Source organism: Phocoena sinus, chromosome 13 (genome assembly GCF_008692025.1).
Source record: "Phocoena sinus isolate mPhoSin1 chromosome 13, mPhoSin1.pri, whole genome shotgun sequence".
NCBI lineage: Eukaryota > Metazoa > Chordata > Mammalia > Artiodactyla > Phocoenidae > Phocoena > Phocoena sinus.
In genome coordinates, this window is record NC_045775.1 from 29,491,891 (window position 1) to 29,515,608 (window position 23,718).

The 23,718-nt window shown below is 48.1% G+C and overlaps 1 protein-coding gene across 1 annotated transcript in view; it reads left to right on the forward strand.

Moving 5' to 3' along the window:
* VIT (vitrin) overlaps nucleotides 1–23,718 on the forward strand; it is a 119,764-nt gene that overhangs the window by 69,860 nt on the left and 26,186 nt on the right. Inside the window, exons 7-9 of the mRNA XM_032653116.1 lie at nucleotides 6,291–6,482; nucleotides 17,673–17,717; nucleotides 19,216–19,278. Coding sequence (XP_032509007.1) covers nucleotides 6,291–6,482; nucleotides 17,673–17,717; nucleotides 19,216–19,278 — 300 coding nt within the window. The remainder of the gene's footprint in view (nucleotides 1–6,290; nucleotides 6,483–17,672; nucleotides 17,718–19,215; nucleotides 19,279–23,718) is intronic.

A 23,718-nucleotide genomic window follows, 5' to 3' on the forward strand; every position in this document is an offset into this window, starting at 1 on the left:
TTATTCCAGTAATCTAGACCTGTTTTTGTTTGTTTGTTTGTTTTATTGCAAGGAACCACCTGTTCTGTAACCCCGCCCACAAGCTGGCAGCGGGTGGTGGTGCCCTGTGGACCATTTCTGAGATGTCACCTGTCCTCTTCTGGTGTGGGCCGGGGAAGATGACTAGGGGACAGAGGTCTCCTTGAGTGGCTGGCCAGTTGGTGGAGGGAGAGTGTCCCTGCCCTCTCTGTTGTCTCGTCCAGGCTCTCAGTGGTTTCTCAGCAGGTTTTGTGTGTGGGTATCTGGAGCCGGGGACAGTGCTCCGCTGTATCCTGGCCCCGTCTCTTTCTCTGAGTTAGGGGCCCCATCCACTGGCAGCAGCACCTTCACACAGAGTCACGGGTGTGGCTGGGGTTCTCCTCTTCCCTTTTGGGGCCTGAGGAGACCTAGGATGGGATGAGGTTGGTCGCCTTTCTTGTCCCATCTCGCCTCACATTTGGCCTCCTGAGCCCCTCCAGCAGCACCCCTCCCCCACTTCAGGAACAGACCCCATGTTCAAGGAAGCCCTCCAGCTTCAGGGACCACATGCCAAGCACTCCCTGTTTCTCCCGTGAGAGGGAGAATACTTCTCGACTCCCAAAATACACCCCCAGACTTCCTCTTCGAGCTCTGCTCCTGCAGTGCACCAGGTGAGCCTGTCAGTGCCGCAGCTCAGAAAGGCCAGCGGGAAACGAGGGCCCCCCACACCCCGCAGGCCCCGTGGTCTTGATGAGAGATTCTCTTGAAGCCCCTTCGTCTGGCTTGGGGAGGACAAAGCGTGAAGAAAGGAAGGGAATATCCTCTTACCCTGAACACTGCTCTCCCCCAGAGGTGGCCTCGGACCCCTCCCCCTCTTCTGGTCCCGTCCTTCTGCTGATGAGCCTGGGTCAGGTGGGGTTGGTGATGGGGCAGGTTCTGCTGGGACAGCCCCACCCATAGGAAGTTCAGTGGCACCTCTTCTCATGCAGAAAGGGGGACTGGGGCCCTCTGACTTTAGTCGTAGCCAGAATCTGGACAACAGGAAGAGTGCTGTACAACCTCCGGTGACCGTAGCCATCAATCAGCAAGTGCTTTCTCTGTGTCAGACCCTGTCCTACACAGCGACCCTGAGGCAGGGTGCTGGGTCACCCTCAGGGCTCAAAATCTGATCGCATCCCCTCGAAGCAGGTCAAGTTGGAGGGAGAGTGGGTGGAGGGGAGAGAAGACAACTACAGCCAAATGACAACTTAGTTGATAAAATCCATTGGTTTCTACATCCTCCATAGCAGAGATCGTTTTCAAAATTTCTCTATCTGCCCCAGGCACTGTGGTCCAGCTTAGCACTGCCCACCCCAGCAGGCCTGACTCACGGACAGCCAGGAGGAGTGTGGAGGAGACGGGAGCCTTCTCACACTTGGCTGCCACGTACTTTATTTTTATTTTATTTTATTTATTTTATTTCATTTTATTTTATATTTTTTGGCCACGCTGCTCGGCTTGTGGGATCTTACTTCCCCGACCAGGGATTGAACCCGGGCCCTCAGCAGTGAATACGCAGAGTCCTAACCACTGGACTGCCAGGGAATTTCCATGCTGCTACGTACATTTAAAATTAGCAAAAGCCATAGCCAGAACCTCAGGCATTGCTACTGTCATCTGTCCCCTCTACCAAAACACCTCCACCTTCGATGACACCATCACCATGTATCACCATCAGCCTCCTATCACAAGTTTATTCATGGTTGTCAGAGTCTGAAAATTTAAGTTCATTCATTCACTCACTCATTCAATAACCATGTAGTGAGCACCTACTCTGTGGCAGACTCTGAGCTCAGCTATAAGGATTCCAACATAAAAGGGATACTGGGGTCTCATCCAGCTTCAAGATTAGAGGAACCTCTCTTTTCAAGTGACAGTCCCACCATGGAGTGAGTTTCACCAATTCAAATAAAAAATTCCACTGAGAACCGTAAAAGGGTGGCTCCCTTTGTTGCTACTCTTCCTTCAGTGATAAAATTCCTTTAGAAACGGAAGGAAGCAGAAGAAATGAAGATGTGAGGGCCAGCAGCTGCTCAGGCCCCAGCATGCCCCTACAAGACGCTTCCTGATCTCTCCAAGAATGTGAGTGAACAGGTAACTCAGGTTAGGACGACCCCCCAAAGCATAGCAACCCTCTTTCATGGGAAATTATCTCACTCACAAAATAGGATGCGTCTTGCTTTGCCATGTGCAGCTCCTGCTGAGAAAACACATTCCTGAGATTTAAACGCTGTTCCCAAGGCAGTTAGCAGCCATTAAACAGGCAGCTGGTATTTGGCTGGAGTCTCAAGCTACTCTGAGCTCGATAAAAACAGGTACGTGTCGGTTTGTAGAAGTTCCCCCAAAGCTGAGAAGGCACATTGCCGGCACCGCGACAAGAGAAGGGAAAGTAAATCTTTACTCTTGCTGAGCTAGAGTGTCAGGAAAACCCCCTCCTGACTCCCCTTGGTCATCCCTTGCCCTGGAAGAAAATCAAGCCCAAGTTTATTGTAATACGTTTGACTGTTCAGGGACCTTCTGCCCTCACTGCCAACACCCTCCAAGGCCACCCCTTCACCCTGTCTTGGGAGTAAGATTACTTCCACCAGAACTCTGGAGACCTCTGGCCACCCTCTGAGGGGAAACCCATTCAGGAACCTTGAAGTGACTCATGACTTCTACTTTGTTCCCCTTTTGTGGGAAAAAGTATGGAACTTGGCATCAAACAAATGTGCGTCCAAATCCTGGCTCTGCTACCTGCTGTCCATGTGACCTGAGACTCGTTTCTTGACCTCTTGGAGAATCTGTCCCTTGTCTTAAAAATGGGAATAGTTGGCTGACTTTCAGGATTGTGATTAATATCATATGTGAATGCTTCTGTAAAAGAGGTGCATAGTAGATGCTCAGTGAATATTAAGCTTCCTGCCCTCATGTAGAACCCTGAGGCATGTTCTAAGTTCTCACGGGAAGAGCCAAATCCTTCCCTGTCGCTCTGACCCCAAGGTGTTGCTGCTAAACTGGTTTCAATTTCCTTCAGTCACCTCACATTTGACACCTACCGAAAGCCCTGTTTTCCACTGGGGGAGAGGGAGGCATATCACGACAATGTCAGCAGCTATCATTTATCGAAGGCCTACCATGTGCCAAGCACTGTGCGGCCCCCTCACAGACATGATCTCTACCTGTGACAACAGCCCCCCAGGTAGGTCTGACCGTCCCCATTTTCCAGCAAAGGGAGCCAGGCTCAGGAAGCTGAAGAAAGCCTAGTGGCCAGGCTGGCGCTGGCTGTGGTTCTCAAATCAGATTTCCAAGGCCCAGCCCAGATCAGTGAATCAGAATCTCTGTGGATAGGGCCCTGGATCACCTCCACTGTGATGCTGACCGGGTGTAGGAAGCTGGGAGGCCCTCTCGGTGCTGTTGAGAAGGTGGTTTGACCTTGTCCAAAGAGTAACACGTTAAGAGTCTGAGGGAAGTTTTGAAATGTTTTCCCACGAAAATCGTTGAAAAGAGACCAAACTCCCACGTATCTGAGGTTGTACGAAGAAACTATTCTGGTGGTTTTATTTCACATTGCTCCAAAAGAACCTGGTCCCGTGAAGAATTCACTTTGGGTCACATCAGGCATTGTGCTCAGCAAGGAACTGGAAGCATCGGGGCAGAGTAGCTTCTCTCTCTCTCTCTCTTAAAGACAGTTATATCCTGTGAAGGAGAGCAGGCAAAAACGACTAGGTCTTGCGTGGAAGATAGTGGAAGACCAGGGACTTGGCTCTGCTGGCTGAATTTACGATGTGCTCGAAGACATCTGTGTTCTACGCAAGTAACAAAAATGGCCGCCCTCAGGATATTTAATCTGCTCTCTAGCCAAGCAATACCAGCAAAGGCAAACTGGGGGCGTTCAGAAACCTCAGAATTAGCCAATGGTGTGAGAAAAAGATAATCCAGATCCTCCACAGCCGATGAGTTTAAAGTGGCAAAAATACTGACTATTTCCAAGTAGAAGTTTTATTTTTAACTTAATTAATTGTGGTTTAATTAATACGTTGCAAGTAAAATGTACTGTCAGTTTATTTATATATTTCTCTCCAAGTTAGTAATTATAGCCTATTTCATAAAATATACAAGTGATTCTATTAAATGGCTTTTCCCTGTATGAACCTGGGCCTGCATCTCCCTAAAGAGGCATTACTGCCTGGTAGCGTTTACCAGAGGGTATAACAGAAGAGTACTTTAGAGAAATTAGAAACTTCCCTAGGACTTGTTATGAAAGCTCAATTCCTTTAGAGTAATGGAAATGTCATAAATCACACTAGTTTTGCCCAAGGATGGCGTGAAGACTGGCTGAACCCCCGAGGCCACTGCCAGCTCTTTAGCAATCTGTCTGGCACAGTCTCCAGGTGGCTTTAAAGGCAACCAACTGTTAGCAAACATCAGGGTAAATGAGGGATCCACTTCCTGCCTTGCCGGGCTGATGCCTGCAAGAGCAGACAGGACGGCCGAACTCCAACCCAATCCCAGGGCCGTGAGTGCTGACCTGCCCTCCCAACAGGAGGTAACAGCGTCAGGGTGGGGAAATGAGCAGGTACCAGTGCTGAGCAGTGGGTCCAAACACCCGACGCCACCTCACATTTGTCTACATGGCTGGACAGGGCTGTGGTCTGACACTGCCCAGCGTGCTGTACAATGTCAAAGAGGAGGTTTGGTGGTTCCCATGAAGAGTACAGCTCCTTCTATCTCAGATGCTACCCCCACCTTGGCCTGCTGTTCTGTGACCAAAGATGCTTCATGCCTAAGCAGAGTTAAGGCTAGAGCTGGGATGCTGTCATAGGCTGAAAAACGACCCCCGAAAATATATCCATGTCCTAATCCCTGGAACCTGTGAATGTTTTCTTATACGGCAAAAAAGGGGAGTGGGGAGGAAGGCAGGGGGGCTTTGCTGGTGTGATTAAGTTAAGGATCTTTATATGGGGAGGTTATCCAGGATTGTCTGGGGGCAGGGTTGTGGAGGAGACTAAATGCAATCACACGTATCCTTAAAAGAGGATGGCGCAGTGGTTGAGGGTCCGCCTGCCAATGCAGGGGACACGGGTTCATGCCCCGGTCCGGGAAGATCCCACGTGCCGCGGAGTGGCTGGGCCCATGAGCCATGGCCGCTGAGCCTGTGCTCCGCAACGAGAGAGGCCACAACAGTGAGAGGCCCGCATACCAAAAAAAAAAAAAAAAACGGGAGGCAGAGGGAGATTTGACACACACACAGAGGAGAAGGCCACATGGAGATGGAGCAGAGGGAGAATTGAAGATGCTCGCCTTGAAGGCTGCAGGGGTGGGGCCACAAGCCAAGGAATGCCAGCAGCCACCAGGAAATGGAAGAGACAGGGAGCAGATTCTACCTTAGAGCCTCTGGAGGGAGCTCAATCCAGTGACACTGATTTCCAACTTTCAGCCTCCAGAACTGTGAGAGAATAAATTTCTGTTGTTTTAAGCCACTGAGCACATGGTAATTTGTTAGCATCCCCAGGAGACTAATAGAGATGCACAGGTGTAGAAGTTGGCATACCTGCCATGGGTCCAGCAGACACAAGTGACTGGTAGCTGTTGTTCCCTCCCAGGGCTGCGGCGCCGTTCACTTTGGGGACCATGTTTTGTCTCCTTCTGGCGCAGACCCACAGTTCTCAATACAACGACAAGGCCCAGTGGGCCCCTTGTCCCCATGCCCTCAACCTAACAAATTCAGACTCGTTTAAAATTATGGAAACAATCTAAATCATCACACAGGGATGAAGAGCACAATTCAGAAGAATCATCTAGATGGTCCTTACCATCTAATTAGTTCCGACACCCCATTTTATAGCTGAGGAAACTGGGGTCCAGAGGAGTTAGTCGGCTAGTCATGAACCAAATGTAAACTAGAACATCTAAGACACATTGTCTAAAATGGTGAAAGACCTGAAAGTACGCCCTATCCCCAGGCCAACACTAACTGAAACAGCAAAAAAATACATTCATGAACCATTGCTTCTGGTGTATGGAAAATTAATTTGACAGTTAATCATGTTTGGCCTTGTCTATGTTAATGTTGTTTCGAGCTGTCTTTTAAGTATTTTGTTATTTCATCTTTGGTTTGTTTATTGGCTTATTCCTCCATCCAGATTATACATTGCTCCACAGCAGCTAGCACAGGACTTTACTCATAGCTAGTGTTCAAGAAATATTTATTTCTGTCCTGAAGAGCCTACCGTCTGTTTTGTAAGACCCAGTGTAATTCCACTTTCTTACAGGTGAGACCACAAAAGCCTATCAGAGCCCATCAGCTCCAGGGACAACCGCACAGCCAGTCCCCCTGATGCAAGTACTGGGGACCACCGCAGTTGAAGGCACCCATACCACCTTGCCAAAGCCGCCCCCATCTGCAGGCTCTACCACCAGCAGCCTCAGACCACAGCCTGTGGGCCAGAGAAGCCAGGAGCTGGGTCAGTAGGTAGACTGTGTGTTGCCATGTGCTAGAAGAGTGGAAGACTAGGATTTTAGAGTTAGTAGCTCTGTCTGAATGCCTGTGTATGAGCCCATCTCCCACCTTTTAAGCTGGGCGAGGGGAGAGCGCCGGAGACCTGGGCCAGGGGTGTGTGTCATGCCCTCCCGGATTCAAGGGGTAAACCTGAGCCCAGTAATAATTCAGAACCAAGCTAAAAGCTACGCAAACTATGTAGAAGGGACCTAATATAGATTTGAGAATAGGACTGCTGTTAATCGTACTTGGGAAGGTAGGATATGATGTGAAACTTTCCCATTGCAAAATCCCCATTTCTCCAAAAGTTCAGTTGAAGGGATAATAGATTTCTATGTAAACACTGTTGGGTTTTGTTTTGTTTTAAGGGACAAACTGAATACTCCTGGAAGTCTTCAAATATTAGAAGCAAACAAAACAAAAAGAATCCCTTTAGGAAAAGCCAGATAGCTCACGTTTTTATTCCTTTTCTGATTGCTTTTTGTCTGCCCACTTGTATCCATTTCTTAAATTATGTTTTAGGTTTTACCAAAGTCCAGTTTATGGAATTAATCTCAGTATTACTTCAGATACGACCTTATGAGCCCATCTGATAATCCAAACACCCGTTTTACACAGGCTTCTACACCAGGCTTCCTGGGCAATGAGCGTACCTATCCCAGCTCTAAAGGTCTTCTGGCAAAAGGGTGGGAAATTCCACAGCGGGAGTGTCCCTGTTGTCTCAGCTACTTTTTCCAAATATTTCCCACCTGGTGCCACTTTTTCCTCCTAGGAAGAAGTGCCCAGGACTCGTTCTTTCAGCCTCACCTCCAGCTTCCTAACGTCAGTGCCTTGTAGCACGACCTTCCCCGCCTTCCATGTCAGAGCCCAGCTCTCTAGTCATCTTTCTATTCAACAAATCCAAACACTTTCAATGTGCTAGACATTCTTCTAAGCACCTGACAAATATTAACCTATTAAATCCTCAGAACAGCCCTAGAAAGTAGATACATTACTTCTAATTTGACTAATTCATCGTACTGAGGAGGAAACCAAGGAGTGGGTCAGTGAGGCAATTGGTCCCCAGCCACACAGCTGGGAAGCAGCAGAGCCGAGATTCACCCCCAGCAGCCGGCTCTCCATGAATCCCCTTGCAGGAGACATCCCTTCCATAAACGAACACCCGAGGCACTAACGATGCGGTACAGAATCAGGGGCCTGACCTGCCTTGACATCAGTGGGGTGACAAGATTCGAGGGTCTTAGACACAGCCAATTCCCGCTGTGATCGCTAAGCAACAGTAACAGAACGCACAGTCCGTTCTCTCCCTGTGCCAGGCACCCTGTATGCATTATTTTATTTACTCTTCCCCAAAACTCTATGAAATAGGGAGTATTATTACTACATTGGATGAATGACTCATGGAAGAAGCTATAATATAAAGTCCCCAAATAAAAATACCATACAAATAATTTCTGAAATATATCAGACACTCCCCCACCATCTTGGTTCTTTCAAAGACTTTTGAGTAGCTGAGTGAGTGGGTGTCTCCTTAGAGGATGTCAGTTTTTACATAACACATATAATTAAGCCCGGGGCATATTTATTTGGCTACACCAGGAGCTTGGAAATCCTGTTACAAGTTGGGCCTGTGCTTATGGAAAACCTCAAGCAACCTGAAGCAGTGGCCTCCAGCCTGGCAAAGCTTCCTTATTCCTGGCCTGGGGACAGGAGCTTTGGGCAGCAGCCTCGCAGCCCATCAGTGTTCACTCTTCATCCTGGTCCAGCACCCACGTCCATGCTGCCCCACAGACTGCTAGACAAATATGCAGGGCAAGCGCTCTGTGCAGCCTGTGCCCTAATTGCTAAGAAAGGAGCCAAACTGGGGAGGGAGGAAGGAAGAGAAGACTTTTTAAAATGCATATGGCCTACTCAAAGGATTTTCTGTAGGAATGAAGAAGAGTGAAGACTGGTGTTTGAATGCCTATGTTTCTTTGAAAATAACAGCCTTATTGAGATACTTTTCACCTACCATACAATTCACCCCTTTAAAGTGCACAGTTCAATGGTTTTCAGTATACTCACAGGGTTGTGCGACTGTCACCACAGTCAGTTCTAGAACATTTTCATCACCCCAAAAAGAATCCCCACCCCCACTGATGGTCACTCACTGTGTCCCCCTAAGCCTTCCCTCCCCCAGCCCTGGACAACCACCAGTCTACTTTCTTGAATGCCTGTCCTAGTGCTTGCCTACAGATATTTGCTGTGACATTTTAGCCCAACCATATTAAATAATGTTTAATATATAGATAATTTCTTCAAATAGCTGAAAATATTCTGTTAATTATGAGAGCAACTCTTCTGCTGATGGACAAGCAAGTTGCTGTTGATGCATTTATGAAGTGGTTTTTTCCTTTCATATACGTGACTATAGTCAAAAGATTCTAGGGCTTCCCTGATGGCGCAGTGGTTGGGAGTCCGCCTGCCGATGCAAGGGACGCGGGTTCGTGCCCCGGTCCGGGAGGATCCCACGTGCCGCGGAGCGGCTGGGCCGTGGCCGCTGAGCCTGCGCGTCCGGAGCCTGTGCTTCGCAAAGGGAGAGGCCACAACAGTGAGAGGCCAGCGTACCGCAAAAAAAAAAAAGATTCTAGAAGTGATTGTAGATAGGGCGTGCAAGCAAAACCTGATCCATCTGTTCATTCAAAACCAGCATTTGCACTTACAGGAATATATCCTAAGGTAATTATCAGCCAAAGTCAAAAGAAGCCTGGAGGGCTTCCCTGGTGGCGCACTGGTTGGGAGTCCGCCTGCCGATGCAGGGGACGCGGGTTCGTGCCCCGGTGTGGGAGGATACCGCATGCCGCGGAGCGGCTGGGTCCGTGAGCCATGGCCGCTGAGCCTGCGCGTCCGGAGCCTGTTGCTCCGCAACGGGAGAGGCCACAACAGTGAGAGGCCCGCGTACCGCAAAAAAAAAAAAAAAAAAAAAAAAAAAGAAGCCTGGACACAGATGTTGTTCATGATAGAAAAATAGATGGAGATGGTTTAATCGTCCATTGTCAGAACAGTTAAAGAAATTACTATACAGCTATTAAAATATGTGCACTTCCTGACAGAAGATTGGTCTGTGACGGGTTGTTAAGTCAAAGAAACAGGCTACGAAACAGGATGGGTACCAATCTCATGTTTTATAATTATGTTTTTGCACATGAGAACATGTGCATAGAAAAAGGGATAGAACACTATATCCCAAAATTGTAAACCAGCCACTGCTGTATAGAGGGATTGCAGATGATTCCTTACTACCCATAGTGTATATTTTGACAGTCAGCCTGTGTTCGCTTTAGAATTAGAAAACAGAGCTATTTTGAGTTTGTGTCCAAATAACTGGAATGAAGACACAGGGAATGAAAGTTATGGCAGATAGATTTGATTCTAAGAAAAACTGATATTTTCCCATGACCTCTTATCTCTTCCCTTCCATGAAACTCGGTTCTTTCCCTCAGCTGCTTTTTATGTGGTCCCCTTTCCCCGAAAATGGACTTTGCATCTCTCTTTACAGAATCTCCCATCTCCGTTCTCCCTTTTCAAGCCTTGCTGCAGAAAAATTGCCCAGTGAATAATGAATGCTGAAGTGTATTTGATTCTCCCACAGAGTAATTAAGGATAACCCATTGTGTACCCTTAAAAATGACTGAAAGCTAATGCTATTTGCATCAATGCCATGTTAATGCAGTTTAAGCAAATTGCTAAATGTTAAGTGACATTTCTATTGAAGGATTACTTTAACCCCCTCAGGAGTGGCACAGCTGAATTACTGTAAGAATAATGAAGTATAAAGAAATATAGCACTTTAGTAAAAGGTGCTTACTTTGACAGTTGTGAAGTACAAGGGTTACTGTTACCTGGAATTTTCAGTTAGTGTTTTGAGTTAAATCCTTTTTTTTTTTTTTCATTTCAATGCCTCCTCCTGGGCAGGTTCAGACCACCCAAGGACAAACTTTACCTTGGTTCTGACCTTGGTAATGTCTTGCTAGGACGGATCAAGGAAAGAATGAGAACAGTTAGATTAAAATTCATGCTCTGACCAGTCCAATGTTATTACAGATTTCTGGTCCACCACCACCTACACTAACAGCCAAAATACCCCCTGAACTAATCCAGGCAAGAATCTGAACTCACCTTTCTAGCTACTGAGGAAAGTTAAGCTTGTTTACATGGGGTTTGTCTTTCCAAATCCTTGTCATTTGACTCAGATTTGGACAGAAAGCATTAAACCAGATATGCCAACAAAAGATACTGCTCAAGGGCCCAACTTGTAAGGAAAGTAAGGAAGCCGTTAAATAAGCAAAGCTTTCACAATCGCCGTTCCCCAGAGGCAATTTTGTGGAGGTTGTGATAGAAATTCCTAAGGATTCAGTAACTAGGCTCTTACAAACCTGAAAAGGGATACTCTCTCGGGTTTATACTTGAGGAACAAGGGTCAAAGAAAGAGAGAAATTTTTATCATTTCCCAGGAAAGGGCAGAGCCAATTTTGCCTGAGTAGTTCTGCGATATGGGGAACAGAAATACGTTCTCTCTCCAGGAATTCTCCTATGAATTACGACACTCCCTGGCTCCCCTTTCTTCACTTCTGTGTGCATCTCTTCAAGGTTTGGCCGAAGAACTGGGAATGCAGAGAGAAGAAATAAGTTCTCTTCTCTGAGATGCTGTTGAGGCCTGCAGAGATGAGAAAGAAAAATCTCACCCAGTTAGATGCTTGCCACAAACTCTGCTTGGGGCCTGGGCCATGAGTTGACAGACTTGAGAGACAATTTCCTTTGTAGCCTTGGGGCACTAGGCACAAGAAGAGTCCAGGCCTTTCTCTTGCTGGGGGATACCTGTCTGTCCTCCACAAGTTCAAAGAGTCCTAGAGACTGTGGGTTCTGTTTTGTTTTGATTCCAGATGGGAGGAGCGGCTCCACCGGGTCCCCTGGACAGGGCTAAGAGCTTCGATGGCTTCACAATTGCACCGCTGGCAACGTACATGGTGCTGTTCAGGACAAAGGGCTTAAGGATCAGATCGCTGGGCAGGCCAAGGACTCCAAGGCCATTTTAGACCCTAACAGGCCCGTGGGACAGTTCAGGCAGCCAAGCCCGGGGCACTGCTTCCTCTAGTGCCCTTGGCCAGGATCTGTGCATCCTCTGAAACCCCCAAAAGTAGAGCTAAGCACAGAAAGCTCGGCTGACTTCCAAGGTGCTTTCATCAGGGGGCAAAATAAGAGAAAGCAGACTGCTGGTTGCATGTGAATCAACTGACCCTGTGTAATCCCCCCAGGGATCCAAGGGCAGGATTCTCCGGAGCTGCTTTCCAGAAACCTGGCGAGGCTGCCCACTGCTTGCCGGCCCTGCTCTGCGGCACTTAACAAACACCTTCTCCCCGCACCTGCTGGCCTCTGCCACTCACCTCCAGGTCATGCCAAGTTGTTTTAACTCTAACAAGCATCTGTTTGCTCTGTTCGTTCTCAGTGTGGTGAGAGTACATCTCTGCCAGTCCAGACACCCAAGGGCTGTCAGGGGTTTGGGTCGGCTGGAGAGGCACCACCCCCCCCTCCCCGTGCCATCCCAGGACCCACCTCTGGGACATAGAGCAAGACGCAGACACACGCCGCCAATCAGACTCGGCTTGGGGGATGATGGCAACAAGGCGCTTCTTTGACCTCCAGCTCGTGTTCTTTCCTGCCCAGCAACCCAAAGCTGTTTTGAGCGTTTGATCCCATTCCCTTTTTTTTTTTTTTTTTTTTGCGGTACGCGGGCCTCTCACTGTTGTGGCCTCTCCCGTTGCGGAGCACAGGCTCCGGACGTGCAGGCTCAGCGGCCATGGCTCACGGGCCCAGCCGCTCCGCGGCCTGTGCGATCTTCCCGGACCGGGGCACGAACCCGTGTCCCCTGCATCGGCAGGCGGACTCTCAACCACTGCGCCACCAGGGAAGCCCTGGTCCCACTCCCTTTTTATAACCCTTCATAACCTTCCCCCTGGGTCTGTAGCTGTGAGCCTCCCTTTCTCCTCCGTTCTCTTCACACTCCAGTAATTAACGAACGCTCTATCTCATTGACCGCACAGATGCTCCCAGCTCTTCTCACCCTCAAATCCTGCCCCTTTCTGTGGCTCCTCCCCCTCCACCGTCACCCCTGCAGCTTTGCTTTGAGCACCTCAGACCCTCCCGCGGACCCCCGCGTGCCCCTGCCTTGGGGCCACTCCTCCCCCACGCCACACAGGCCTGGACAGTGGCGAAGCCCCACACTTGCTTCCGCAGGCGGGGGAGAACTCGCAGGCGGGGTCTTAGCTACTCTTCGACAGGCTCTCACTTCCCACATAATCATGCATTTCAGACAAGTCACCCAATTCCTCAGCTAGAAGATCAGCAGATCGTAGAATTGGAAAGAATTGTATAAAGGGCCTCTGATCTAATTTCCCACCAAACAAATGCATCCCTTATGGCGTGACAGAGACTTTTGCCCTGTGTAGGATAACTTCCCAGTCCCATTGTTAGACATACTACCTAGAACTTAAGCCTGCGGCTCCTAATTTTTCTAAACTACTACTTCTCAAAGTGTGGTCTGGGGACCTGCTTTCAGGCCTTCTGTGAGGCCCTCACTTCTCTGCGTACAGAACTGTGTGAGGCCAGATTTTCTTCATACCCTTCAACAAAAACGAGATTTCACCACAGATTGACTGCAGGAGCTGACATCAGATTCTAGCTGCCTTCTATTACGTCAGACACTGAAGAAATGTGCCACTCTTCTCACTGAATGCTTTTGTTTCAGAAAGCATTTTTCATAAAAAATGTTAGGATAGGTCTATTGTTGTTTTTAAGTGAATAAATAGTAAAATAGATGGATAGTTAATACTGTTTCAGATGAGAGGATGCACGGTTTTAATTTTTTTTAAGATTTAATTAAATAATTTATTTATTTAATTGGCTGCGTTGGGTCTTCCGTTGCTGTGCGCGGGCTTTCTCTAGTTGCAGCGAGTGGGGGCTACTCTTTGTTGCAGTGAGAGGGCTTCTCATTGCAGTGGCTTCTATTGTTGTGGAGCACAGGCTCTAGGCATGCAGGCTTCAGTAGTTGTGGCACACGGGCTTCAGTAGTTGTGGCTTACAGGCTCAGGAGCTCAGGCTCAGTAGTTGTGGCACACGGGCTTAGTTGCTCTGCAGCATGCGGGATCTTCCCGGACTAGGGCTCAAACCCGTGTCCCCTGCATTGGCAGGCGGATTCTTAACCACTGTGCCACCAGGGAAGCCCTTTAATTTCTAATATGAGAAAGATCAGTAGATGTAGCCAACACAAACAGAGGCTCTTTGGGGGTCTTCAATATTTTTAAGGGCATAAATTTGCGAGGCTTTCAAATATATGAAAGTAGCCTCCATGTCCTCCGTTATGTCTCATCTTTTCTGGGATAAATTTCTCTCATCCCTCCAACAGGTCCTTACGTGACTCAGCATCACACCCTCGAGCTAAACCACAGTCTGTCAGTGAGTGGGAACAGAGCACACAGAGCAGGACACGACGCCTCAAGGGCTGTGCCCAGGGAATTGCCTCTCGCCCTAAACACTCTGGTTCCATGAAAACATCCCAAGTTCCTTGTGGGGGGGAGGTTCTGTCTCATCATCAGCTCATCTCCTACTGAACTGGCAATCACTCAAGTTCCCAGGGTCTTTTCTCAGGTATTTCTACAGAAGCAGGTCACCCCAATCCTGTAGTCTTCCTGAATCTTAATTCTGTCATTGAATATACTAACCATCTTCCAACTTCTCTGTCATCCACCAAATTGATTAACATGCCACCTATCTCCCTTCCAGTCACTGATAAAATTACATCACATGGGACAGAATTTCATGAGCCCCATTAAATATCCCATCTGTGTTTAGGGCAAACCATTAACAGACCCAGGCAGCTATGTATGGACCTAATGATGTTGTCGTCGGCCTCAATATTTCATCCTCTCCTCCACGGGACACTGAACTTATGACCCCGAGCGATTCCTGCTTCCTCCTCCCACTATGCTTTCTGCCCACAGGTGTAACTTGACACGTCCCCAATTTAAGCCACCACTTCCACTGCAGGGGAACTGTTCTTTAATTTAAAAAAAATTTACTGAGCGTACTATATGTCAGACACTGTGCCGTTAGAACTACAAAGATGACTCAGATATTTTCAGATTCTAGAATTCTGGGGCCTCCTCCAGCCCCCATAGGCAGACCCCCGCCCCTCCTTCCGGGACCCTCTGAGACGGGACTGGAGTGACTGAAGCTAAACTCGGGGACTTTTCCTTGGAACCGTCCTGTTGCTGCCTGGCTTCACGGTACCATGAGCTCTGTTTGATCAGCTAAGCTTCACTGGCCTGGAAACCTAACGGTGGAGTTGATGCTGTTTCCGTGAGAAGAGGCTGCCGAACAAATATTCCACACGGAGCTTTGGAGGGAACCCACCTGTAAACCCGGGACTGCTGACGCATTGCTGGCGTGACAGCCCATGCCCAGGACCTCTGACTGTCCTCGGCCTTCTCTGACAGCCCTTGTGTGTCGGGCCGCAGGCACGAGGCTCCTTTGGCACAGCTGCAGCTGCTCTCCGAGTGCCCCCATCTCACCGCAGCCAGAGAAAGTTCTCCAAGGGAAATGTGCAGCCCTCGGGGCATGAAGCCAGGCCCCGGAAGGGAGGTGTGCAGAGTCCCCTGGCTCCAGAGGCTGCTGTCTCTCAGACGACCACCTCCTCCTAAAAACTGCACTGGGAGTCACCGGGGAGAAGTCGGGGGGCTAAAGGGTCACCTGTGCTTCTGCCCCATAAAATTTGAGAGCCCTAAGGGCCTCCCTTAGGGGCTCCCACTTGGGTCCCGGGCTGGTGACTTCCAGATGTGCAGGGAATAGAAGGAGCTGTAACCAGTGCAAAGGTCGTCTCGGATCTTAAAACAGGAATGTTCTGGGCCCTCACGCTTCGTGTGCGTTACAGGTGTAGTTCCAGGCCTAGCTTTTCCGTGGCCTCACCCAGTACCCTGAGATGCTGAAGCGACCATGACGCCTCCCGTGTGATAAGCAGGTAGTGATTACGTGCAGGTGGAGCCTGCCTGCCTGGGCTTAACGTTCTGCTCTGCCACTCGCTGTGCCTCGGTTTCCTCACCCGTAAAGTGGGATCATAGCTGTACCTGACCCACAGGGTTATTGTGACTTAATGCTCAGAAGGAGCCTGGTCAGTGCATGTTCAAAATCAATACCTCTCTTAGACACTGACTGTATCTAGAAGATGACCGAGCCAGGATTATCACAGAAATAATTAGCTGTTTTTTTACGAGCACCTTTTACACTTTTCAGAGTGATTTTATACACATTTACCTTCATGTGAGGCAGGGCAGGAGAAGTCCTTATGAGCTCGGCTTTACGCAGGAGAAAACTGGAGATCAGAGAAGGTAGGCTAGCCCCCCAGACCCCCAGCTAGTGTTTTGGTAGACTCAGGACGGGTCTTCTGACTTGTTTTCCCCACACCACGCCCTCAGACCTCAACAGCAGAACACAGATGTTCTCACAAATCTACTTCTCATTACTACCAAATCCCAAAACACCAAGTCTGAGCTGTTCAAATATTTTTTCAGCCTTTGGCTTTTGGATGAAAGCGATTTGGTTCAAACTTGTCCCAAACAAATGGAAGTGTCATGGACAGAAGGACAGGCCTCCAGGACAGGAGTAAGAGGCTTGAAAATCCCTCATGTCAGAGAACTGTTTATCTCCTGCCAAAGTAATAGAGCCTCCAGCATTCTAATCTTTCCTCACATACAAGGGTGCTGAAAGCCTAGGGCAAAAACTGAGACGTCACCAGCACCTTTTTTTAAGGAAAAGGGCAACGCGCATATTTTTACCAGTAGGTGGCGATAGAGTAATGAGGTTAAAGAAGCTGAATGTTTAAACATACACGTCATAAATATTTTGAGTTTGGAGATCATCCCACCCAAACTGCTAATGTTACTCAAAAAGGAACTGAGGTTCATCGAGGGCATGTGACTTGCGCAAGGTCCTACACCTGGTTAACGGCTGAGCCAGATTAAACTCAGTTCTCACCATTAACCCAGAACCTGCAAGAACACAGACTATCTTTCAAAATAGCCTGGCATCTTTTAATCATGCAAAGGAAAATATCACTTCACTTGAGTGTGTTAATAATTGCAGTGTGCTGGAAAGCTGATGGCCTTTAAGAAATGAAACAGTCTGTTATGCTCTCAGCCTTGAGAGCTAAAGGCAAGGAGAGAGGGGAGGGAATGGGAGAGGGAGAGAAACAGCCATTAGGGTGTCCTTACGAGGCTTCCTAATATGTTTGTGCTGCCTCTGAGCCCCTCCCAGCCATAATTCTCCAAAAGAGATCAGGGGGATTCGGTAAGAATCTCCCCTTCCCGACCACCGCTGCCACTTCCTCAGCACAGGTTCGTGGTGAAGGGCATTAAACAGATAGGATGCCAGGTGCCACTTTGCTCTATTCTGCTTGAGGCACACCATGAGAAGCAGAGCCTCAGGAAATGAGTGTACTGCCTGCTCCCTGAAGGGGCCAGATTTGTTCTGTGTGGTTCCAAGGAAAGAAACACAAACAGATGGGTAAGGCAAACGTACCCAGAATGATGCTGGGCATATTCTGGGTGCTTATTGAGTGTGACAGGTAGATGGGTGGATGGATGGATGGATGGATGGATAAAGATTTCATATTGATACAATGAAAAGTCTTCTCAAAGTCTCAATAGTCCAAGAAGAAATGCACTACTTTAGTTGCGAATGTAATGAGTTCCCTGTCTCTGGAGGGATCCAAGCACCAGCCAGCCACTCGCTTAGGTAGAGATGTTATTGAAGCAGGTTAGGAGGTTGGTTCAAATTGAATGAGCTTTTAGGTCCCCTTGAATTCCAGGATTCCTATTATTCCGTGATTCTTGGTGCATAGGGAAAGGAAGAAAAGAGTAAAGATGTTTTCGTCTTTGGCTTTAAGAGCTTTAAATGAGAAAATCCCACAGATTTCAGGTTGCTTCATCCCAAAGTCTGGTCTCCTGCTTCTTTACTGAACTTTCTGCCACAGTTAGAAAACATTACCATCCTGGCAGTTCACTTGAGAGCTTCTGCCGGTTTCATCTAAGTAATGAGTTTGTTTCTTTTTAATTTTGAAAAGCAGGGGAACCTGAATTGTGGAAACCTGGATCGGTGCTTCTAGATGCAGGTAATTATGCAGCCCCTCCTCCTGGCCGTGACTAGATCAAGATTCGTACAGCAGGTGGCACAGAGACTAAGCTCAGCTAGAGGAGGCTTTCCAACAGTGTCACCTCCGACATTAGGGTCTGCTGACCATGAGAAGGGCCCACTGAAGCTCCTACAGGGAGGCCTGGGTAAGGGACAAGACTGGATCACTAAGAGGGAAGGGAATGTGAAGACAAAAAAGCAGAAGGGAGTGAGTTCCAGGCCCCCAAAATGGGTTAAACCCTCACTCCGTCTGGGAGCACACTTTGACTTCCTTCTGTTTCTTCTTCCTTCTTTGCAAGTGGGATTCGGGTTTTCCCTTCACGTGAATGAATGTTGTTCCCTGTTTACTGCGTTAAGTGTTTGAAACTCCAACAGCAAATGCAGCCTTCTGACTCTCGGTTCAAGGGCAGATTTTGCTGGTGGGTTGGGGTTGGGGGGAGATGGAGGAAAGGACTCCGGCCTCTGGACATGTATTTCTTCCCCTCCCAGAGCTCCTGGATGAGAAATGCCATTCGTGAATTTTTTAAATGATGTGAGGAAGTGGGATGAGCACCCTGACCTTTAATGGGAAGATGAACTCATGTGCTTTGCAAACTGGAAAAACTAACAAGCCAGGAGAAAGCTCACCCCAGCCAGGAGCGAGCAGAGCCCTTAGCACCTTCCTCCACTGGGGGAGACTCTCAGTGGGCGCAACCCAGCATCCCAGAAACGGGGAGACTCACTTCTGGTTGGTGCTGCAAGTTTCACTCTGCCCAAGAAACTCATTGGCCTTACCAAGCCTCAAAAGACTCGTATTTATTGTCTTTATTTCCTTATATATTTGTGAACTTGGCTCCCAGGTAAACAGCTCTAAAGAAGACCCCTGAGGCTGAAATTCAACTCACATACACCCCCTCTCAAAGCCCTAAACCCTTTTGCATCTGTACTCTGGTCTCAGACTGCTGGAGGGGAAGGGAAGCATTATACACCCTCTCATTTGAGTTGCTTGTATCTCATCTCTTCCCCTCCAGTCTACACCCAACCCCCATTAGACTGTCCTCGGTCTCACTCATCTTTGTTCATCAACTCAGTCACTGAATGTTGATTGAGGACCACAGGAAAGGTTCACGTGATGAGTGAGACACGCGCCCTGACCTCAAGATTTTCAGAATTTTACAGAGGGATAATTTACACTGGCGAAGTGCTTAATGCTTTCAGATAAGGAGACTATGGCTGTCTCCTAACGGGCAGTAGGGGACCAATCTCAAGTCTCCTGACTTCAAATGCCTGTAAGCACCCAGGGGAGTACTGTGTCTCTAGTAGGCTGTCGGTAAGCATTCATTCTTCTCTCTTAAGATGGGGGTGTTATGGAGAAGAGCACACTTAGTAAGCCAAGCCCCCTGAGCTGAGTGTGAATATCCATTTTGTCCCCATCCCTGGGGTGAGGCCAGATGCTTCCTGTTCTTGTAAGTCACCAAAAGTTTTACTGCTCTTTCCAGGATTTGTTCCAAAAACAGAATTAAGCACACAGTCTTTGGAGCCAGTATCCCAGGGAGATCCAAGTAAGTTAATTGACAACTAGAAACCCATAGTGGCTTTGACATCTGATCTGCTCTCTCTCCCCTCTCCCCACTCACTCCCACCCTAACCCGCCTCTCTCCTACCCTGGATCTATTTATCTCCTCTCCTCTGTCACTTTGTTCTAAGGGGAAAGGGAAACTTTTGAAGGATTTACACGATCTATGTGCAAGAGGGGGAGAGGATCAGATGTTTAAAACATCGCTATGGCAACAGAGTGGGGTGGGGTGGGGAGACAAGGAGGATGAAAGGAGGAGACTCGCTTGCCAGTGAGGACAGTGGTCCAGCGGTGATGATGGTACACAGAGCTCAGAGAGGGAAGCATAAATGGAGAGAAACGGGCAAATTCAAGAGATAGAGAAGGAAGAATCTAGAGGGTTAGAGGTAGAAGTGCAAGAGAGGGAGCCGTTAAAGATGATTTGGACAACTAGGGCAAATGGTGCTGCCATGAGGACCACTGGGGGCCGAGCACATTGGGGCAGGAGAGTGTTTACATCTATCATCTTCTGTAAGACGTTTGGTCTAGCAGAGAGTTAACTACCCAGATCTGACATTCTGAGAGGACAGCCCAGCCAGAAATTTAGAGTTGGAAAATGATGAGCCATAGTTCAAAGCCAAAGCTGTCAGAACAGAAAATATGACCTAGGGAGACAGGATAGAGTAAGAAGAAACAGACGACTTAAACCTGAAGACCTTTAAGACTAACTCAGTGGAAGAGAAGCCACCTGAGGATACCAGAAAGAAGGGACCAGAGAAAAAGAGGAAAACCAGGAGGGAGCTGTGTGTTGCAAGCCAAGGAGAGCACCTGCAAATTCTCCCAGAAAGTTGCAACAAGTCAGCCACCAATGGGCTGTGAGTCTCAACTCACCTCTGGGTGAGAATCACCTGAAGACATTTTTTTTTAACGTTTTTTTTTTTTGGCGTGGACCATTTTTAAAGTCTCTATTGAATTTGTTGCAATACTGTTACGGTTTTATGTTTTGGTTTTTTGGCCGCAAGCCATGTGGGATCCTAGCTCCCCGACCAGGGATCAACCCCTGCATTGGAAAGCAAAGTCTTAACCACTGGACCACCAGGGAAGTCCCACCTGAAGACATTTTTAAAAATGAAAGATACCAATTCCTGCCTCATACCTACTGAATCAGTCCCTCCCTAGATCTTGCTACTCAAAGTGTGGTCTGAGCACCGACAGCACTGGCATCACCTGGGAGCTTGTTAGAAATGCAAAATCTCAGACTCCCACCCCCCCACCCCGGCCGGGTCTACTGAATCAAGCAATTCCTTTGCATGCTAACACTTGAGGAACACCACCTGGAGTGATTCCCAGGCATCTTTATTTATTGAAGCTGCATAAGCAACTCTGATACTTATCCAGGGTTAAGAAACACTGGCCTAATATACTGGCCAACAAAAAGCATTAATCTATAAACTTGTATCATGTCGAAGAAAACCAAAGCAATTAAGAAAATTGGTAGATTGGTTACTGTAGACACTCTGTCTTACCTTTTCTTCCTCCTGCTGCAACCTCGGTGACCATGATAAATTCCTCATGCTGGACATTTCATAACCCAGTACTGTCCTTTCATACTGCTGTTGTCATCTTCACATCAGCATGTTTTTATGTCTGTATGAGAAAGCCACCAGGGTCTCAGTGAGCACATGCCCTGAGCGGGAGCCATTGTCATTAAAACATTCTTGGGAAGGAGGAGCAAAGGTGATCCCAATAACAGCCAGCAGGTTAATGAGTGAAGAGAACAGAGGAAACAGAGAAACACCTCACCTCCTTGAAACCTCCTTAAAACACAGTTCAAGATGTAAGAAATAAGGAGAGGGACTTCCCTGCTGGCACGATGGTTAAGAATCCACCTGCCAGTGCAGGGGACACGGGTTCGAGCCCTGGTCTGGGAAGATCCCACAGGCCGTGGAACAACTAAGCCAGTGCGCCACAACTACCGAAGCCCGTGTGCCTAGAGCCCGTGCTGCGCAACAAGGGAAGCCACCGCAATGAGAAGCCCACGCACCACAACAAAGAGTAGCCCCTGCTTGCCGCAACAAGAGAAAGCCCACGCGCAGCAACGAAAACCCAACGCAGCCAAAAATAATTTTTTAAAAATAAGGAGAAAAAATGGTCTAGGAAGAACTAACATAGTTGCTACAAAACATGTACGCTTCTTCATTTAAAAAGAAAATCCCCTGTGGCCCTTACTGTAATTGTTATTTTTTTAAAAAAAAGGTTTTCATTTAAAAAGGCATATTGAACTATAATCTGCTGACATCTGAAGGAAAACCTCTCTTCAGGGGTGCTTCTCAAACTTTAATGTGCATAGGAATCACCTGGGGATCTTGCTAAACTGAGATCTGATTTTATAGGTCAGGGTGGAGCCTGAGAGTCCGTCCGCATTTCCAGCATAGGTGCCAGTGGGCGGCAAGCCCTAAAGAGCACCACTGCTACCTGCTGGCGGCAATTCACATCGCAAGCCCAGACATAGGAAAGAGAGGGTTGGCCCTGTGTGGGGAACCTGCCAAGCCATAGAGCAGTTCTGCTTCTCTTTTGCTTTAGCCCAGGCTTTAGTGGCATCTCTAAACTCCGCTCCTTGATTTTATTTGCTTCTTCCAATCTTCATCTCGAGGAGCATGCTTGAGCATAGACAGTTTGGGGTCAGCAAAGGACAGGGAAAGCCAGCTGAACAGGAAGAGACGGCAGGCCCTGACCATCCAGGCCCACAGGGTCTAAAAGCTTGCGAGGTCCCGAGTGAGCCGAGGCACTGATTCCAGATGGAGCGAGTCAGCCAGGCCTAGAGAGGCCCCTGTCATCACCTACTTCTCCTCTGGTTTTGATTGCCATGTACCACAGCAACAGAATAAAGCAAGTTCTCAGAACTTTTCCCCTTAACCTGCCCACTCTGTAGTATCACTCTTTACTAAATATTTCCCATCAATTCTGCTTAAAACTGTATCAACTCATGTTCATTTCTTGCTTTCGTTAAAAATATATATCCCTCCCTGCCACGGAGCTTCTCCTTTTGGGGAATGGGAGGACCCCCGTCCCATGGAAGCAACACAATGCAGAGAACAGAAGTCGAGAGCAGCCTCATGGGCGATTGTGTGGCAGCTTAGAGATCCAGGCTGGTCTGGACAGCTGCATCCTTCCCACACAGGGCAGAGCTGGCCCCCGTGTCCTCCTGGACACTCCAGTCCAGAAACTTCTAATTTTACTGTCTCTCTTTTTCACCCACGGAACTCTGCTTTGAAATATTTTCGTCTCCCAAATTGCAGTTGTTAAAAGAACTCATTCCTCAGTTTTTGTTAATCAAGGGACTATATAGCTCCCAATAAGAAACTTCTGATCAGCATTGAATAATCAGTTTTATCATCCTGAGATGATATAATTTCAGTCGAGAGCAAAGAAGACACCAACTTGGACTTCCCTGGTGGCGCAGTGGTTAAGAATCCGCCTGCCAATGCAGGGGACACGGGTTCAAGCCCTGGTCAGGGAAGATCCCACATGCTGCGGAGCAACTAAGCCCTTGCGCCACAGCTACTGAGCCTGCGCTCTAGAGCCCGCGAGCCACAACTACTGAAGCCCGCGCGCCTAGAGCCCATGCTCTGTGACAAGAGAAGCCACCGCAATGAGAGGCCCGTGCACTGCAATGAAGAGCAGCCCCCGCTCGCCGCAACTAGAGAAAGCCCACGTGCAGCAACCAAAGACCCAACGCAGCCAAAAATAAATAAATAAAAAAGACACCAACCTCTACTTGCTTACGTGGCTTTCCATCAATTCCTTTCAGCGTTTGAAAGTTTGAACCAGCTTGCAGCCCCACCATCCCCCTGCCTTCATCCTAACCTTCATCTACTTGCAGAGGTCCCAAGATCCTAACCAGAGCGGTCCTAGTATTTATTACAACTAAAAGAAGGGGCAAAAATCTAAGGTAGCTACAAATAAGAACAGGTATCTGTCGATACAGGTGGATAATTTCTATGGTTGCCCCACCCAGGGAAGTGAAGCATAAGTATCCATTTCTCAATCTACACTTCCTGCCCTCCCCTCAGCACTGGCCCTGCAGATTCTTCCCACCTTTATAGAGAGCCAACACACAATTCTAAAAAGTTAGGATGAGAGTAAAAGACCATAAGCTCCAGGGACTCAGTCTGGGTGAATGCCTGCATCTGGGGGTCTGCACTTATATGGTCTGAACTAGGAGACCATTCTGAGGGCCTTCTTAGACTTGACTGGGAGGTCCCTGCTTCTGAAGTCTGTAACTGTGGCTGATACAGAGGCTTCTACAACAGTCATGGAAATAAGTACCAGCCCAGTGTCCAGGACCTTGGTGCCCGGTGAAAATCAGTTATGGATATAAATAAATAAGTATACCTTGCATCTTGCTACTTATTTTTTTAACTTTCTTTTCGTTGGCATCTCAGGG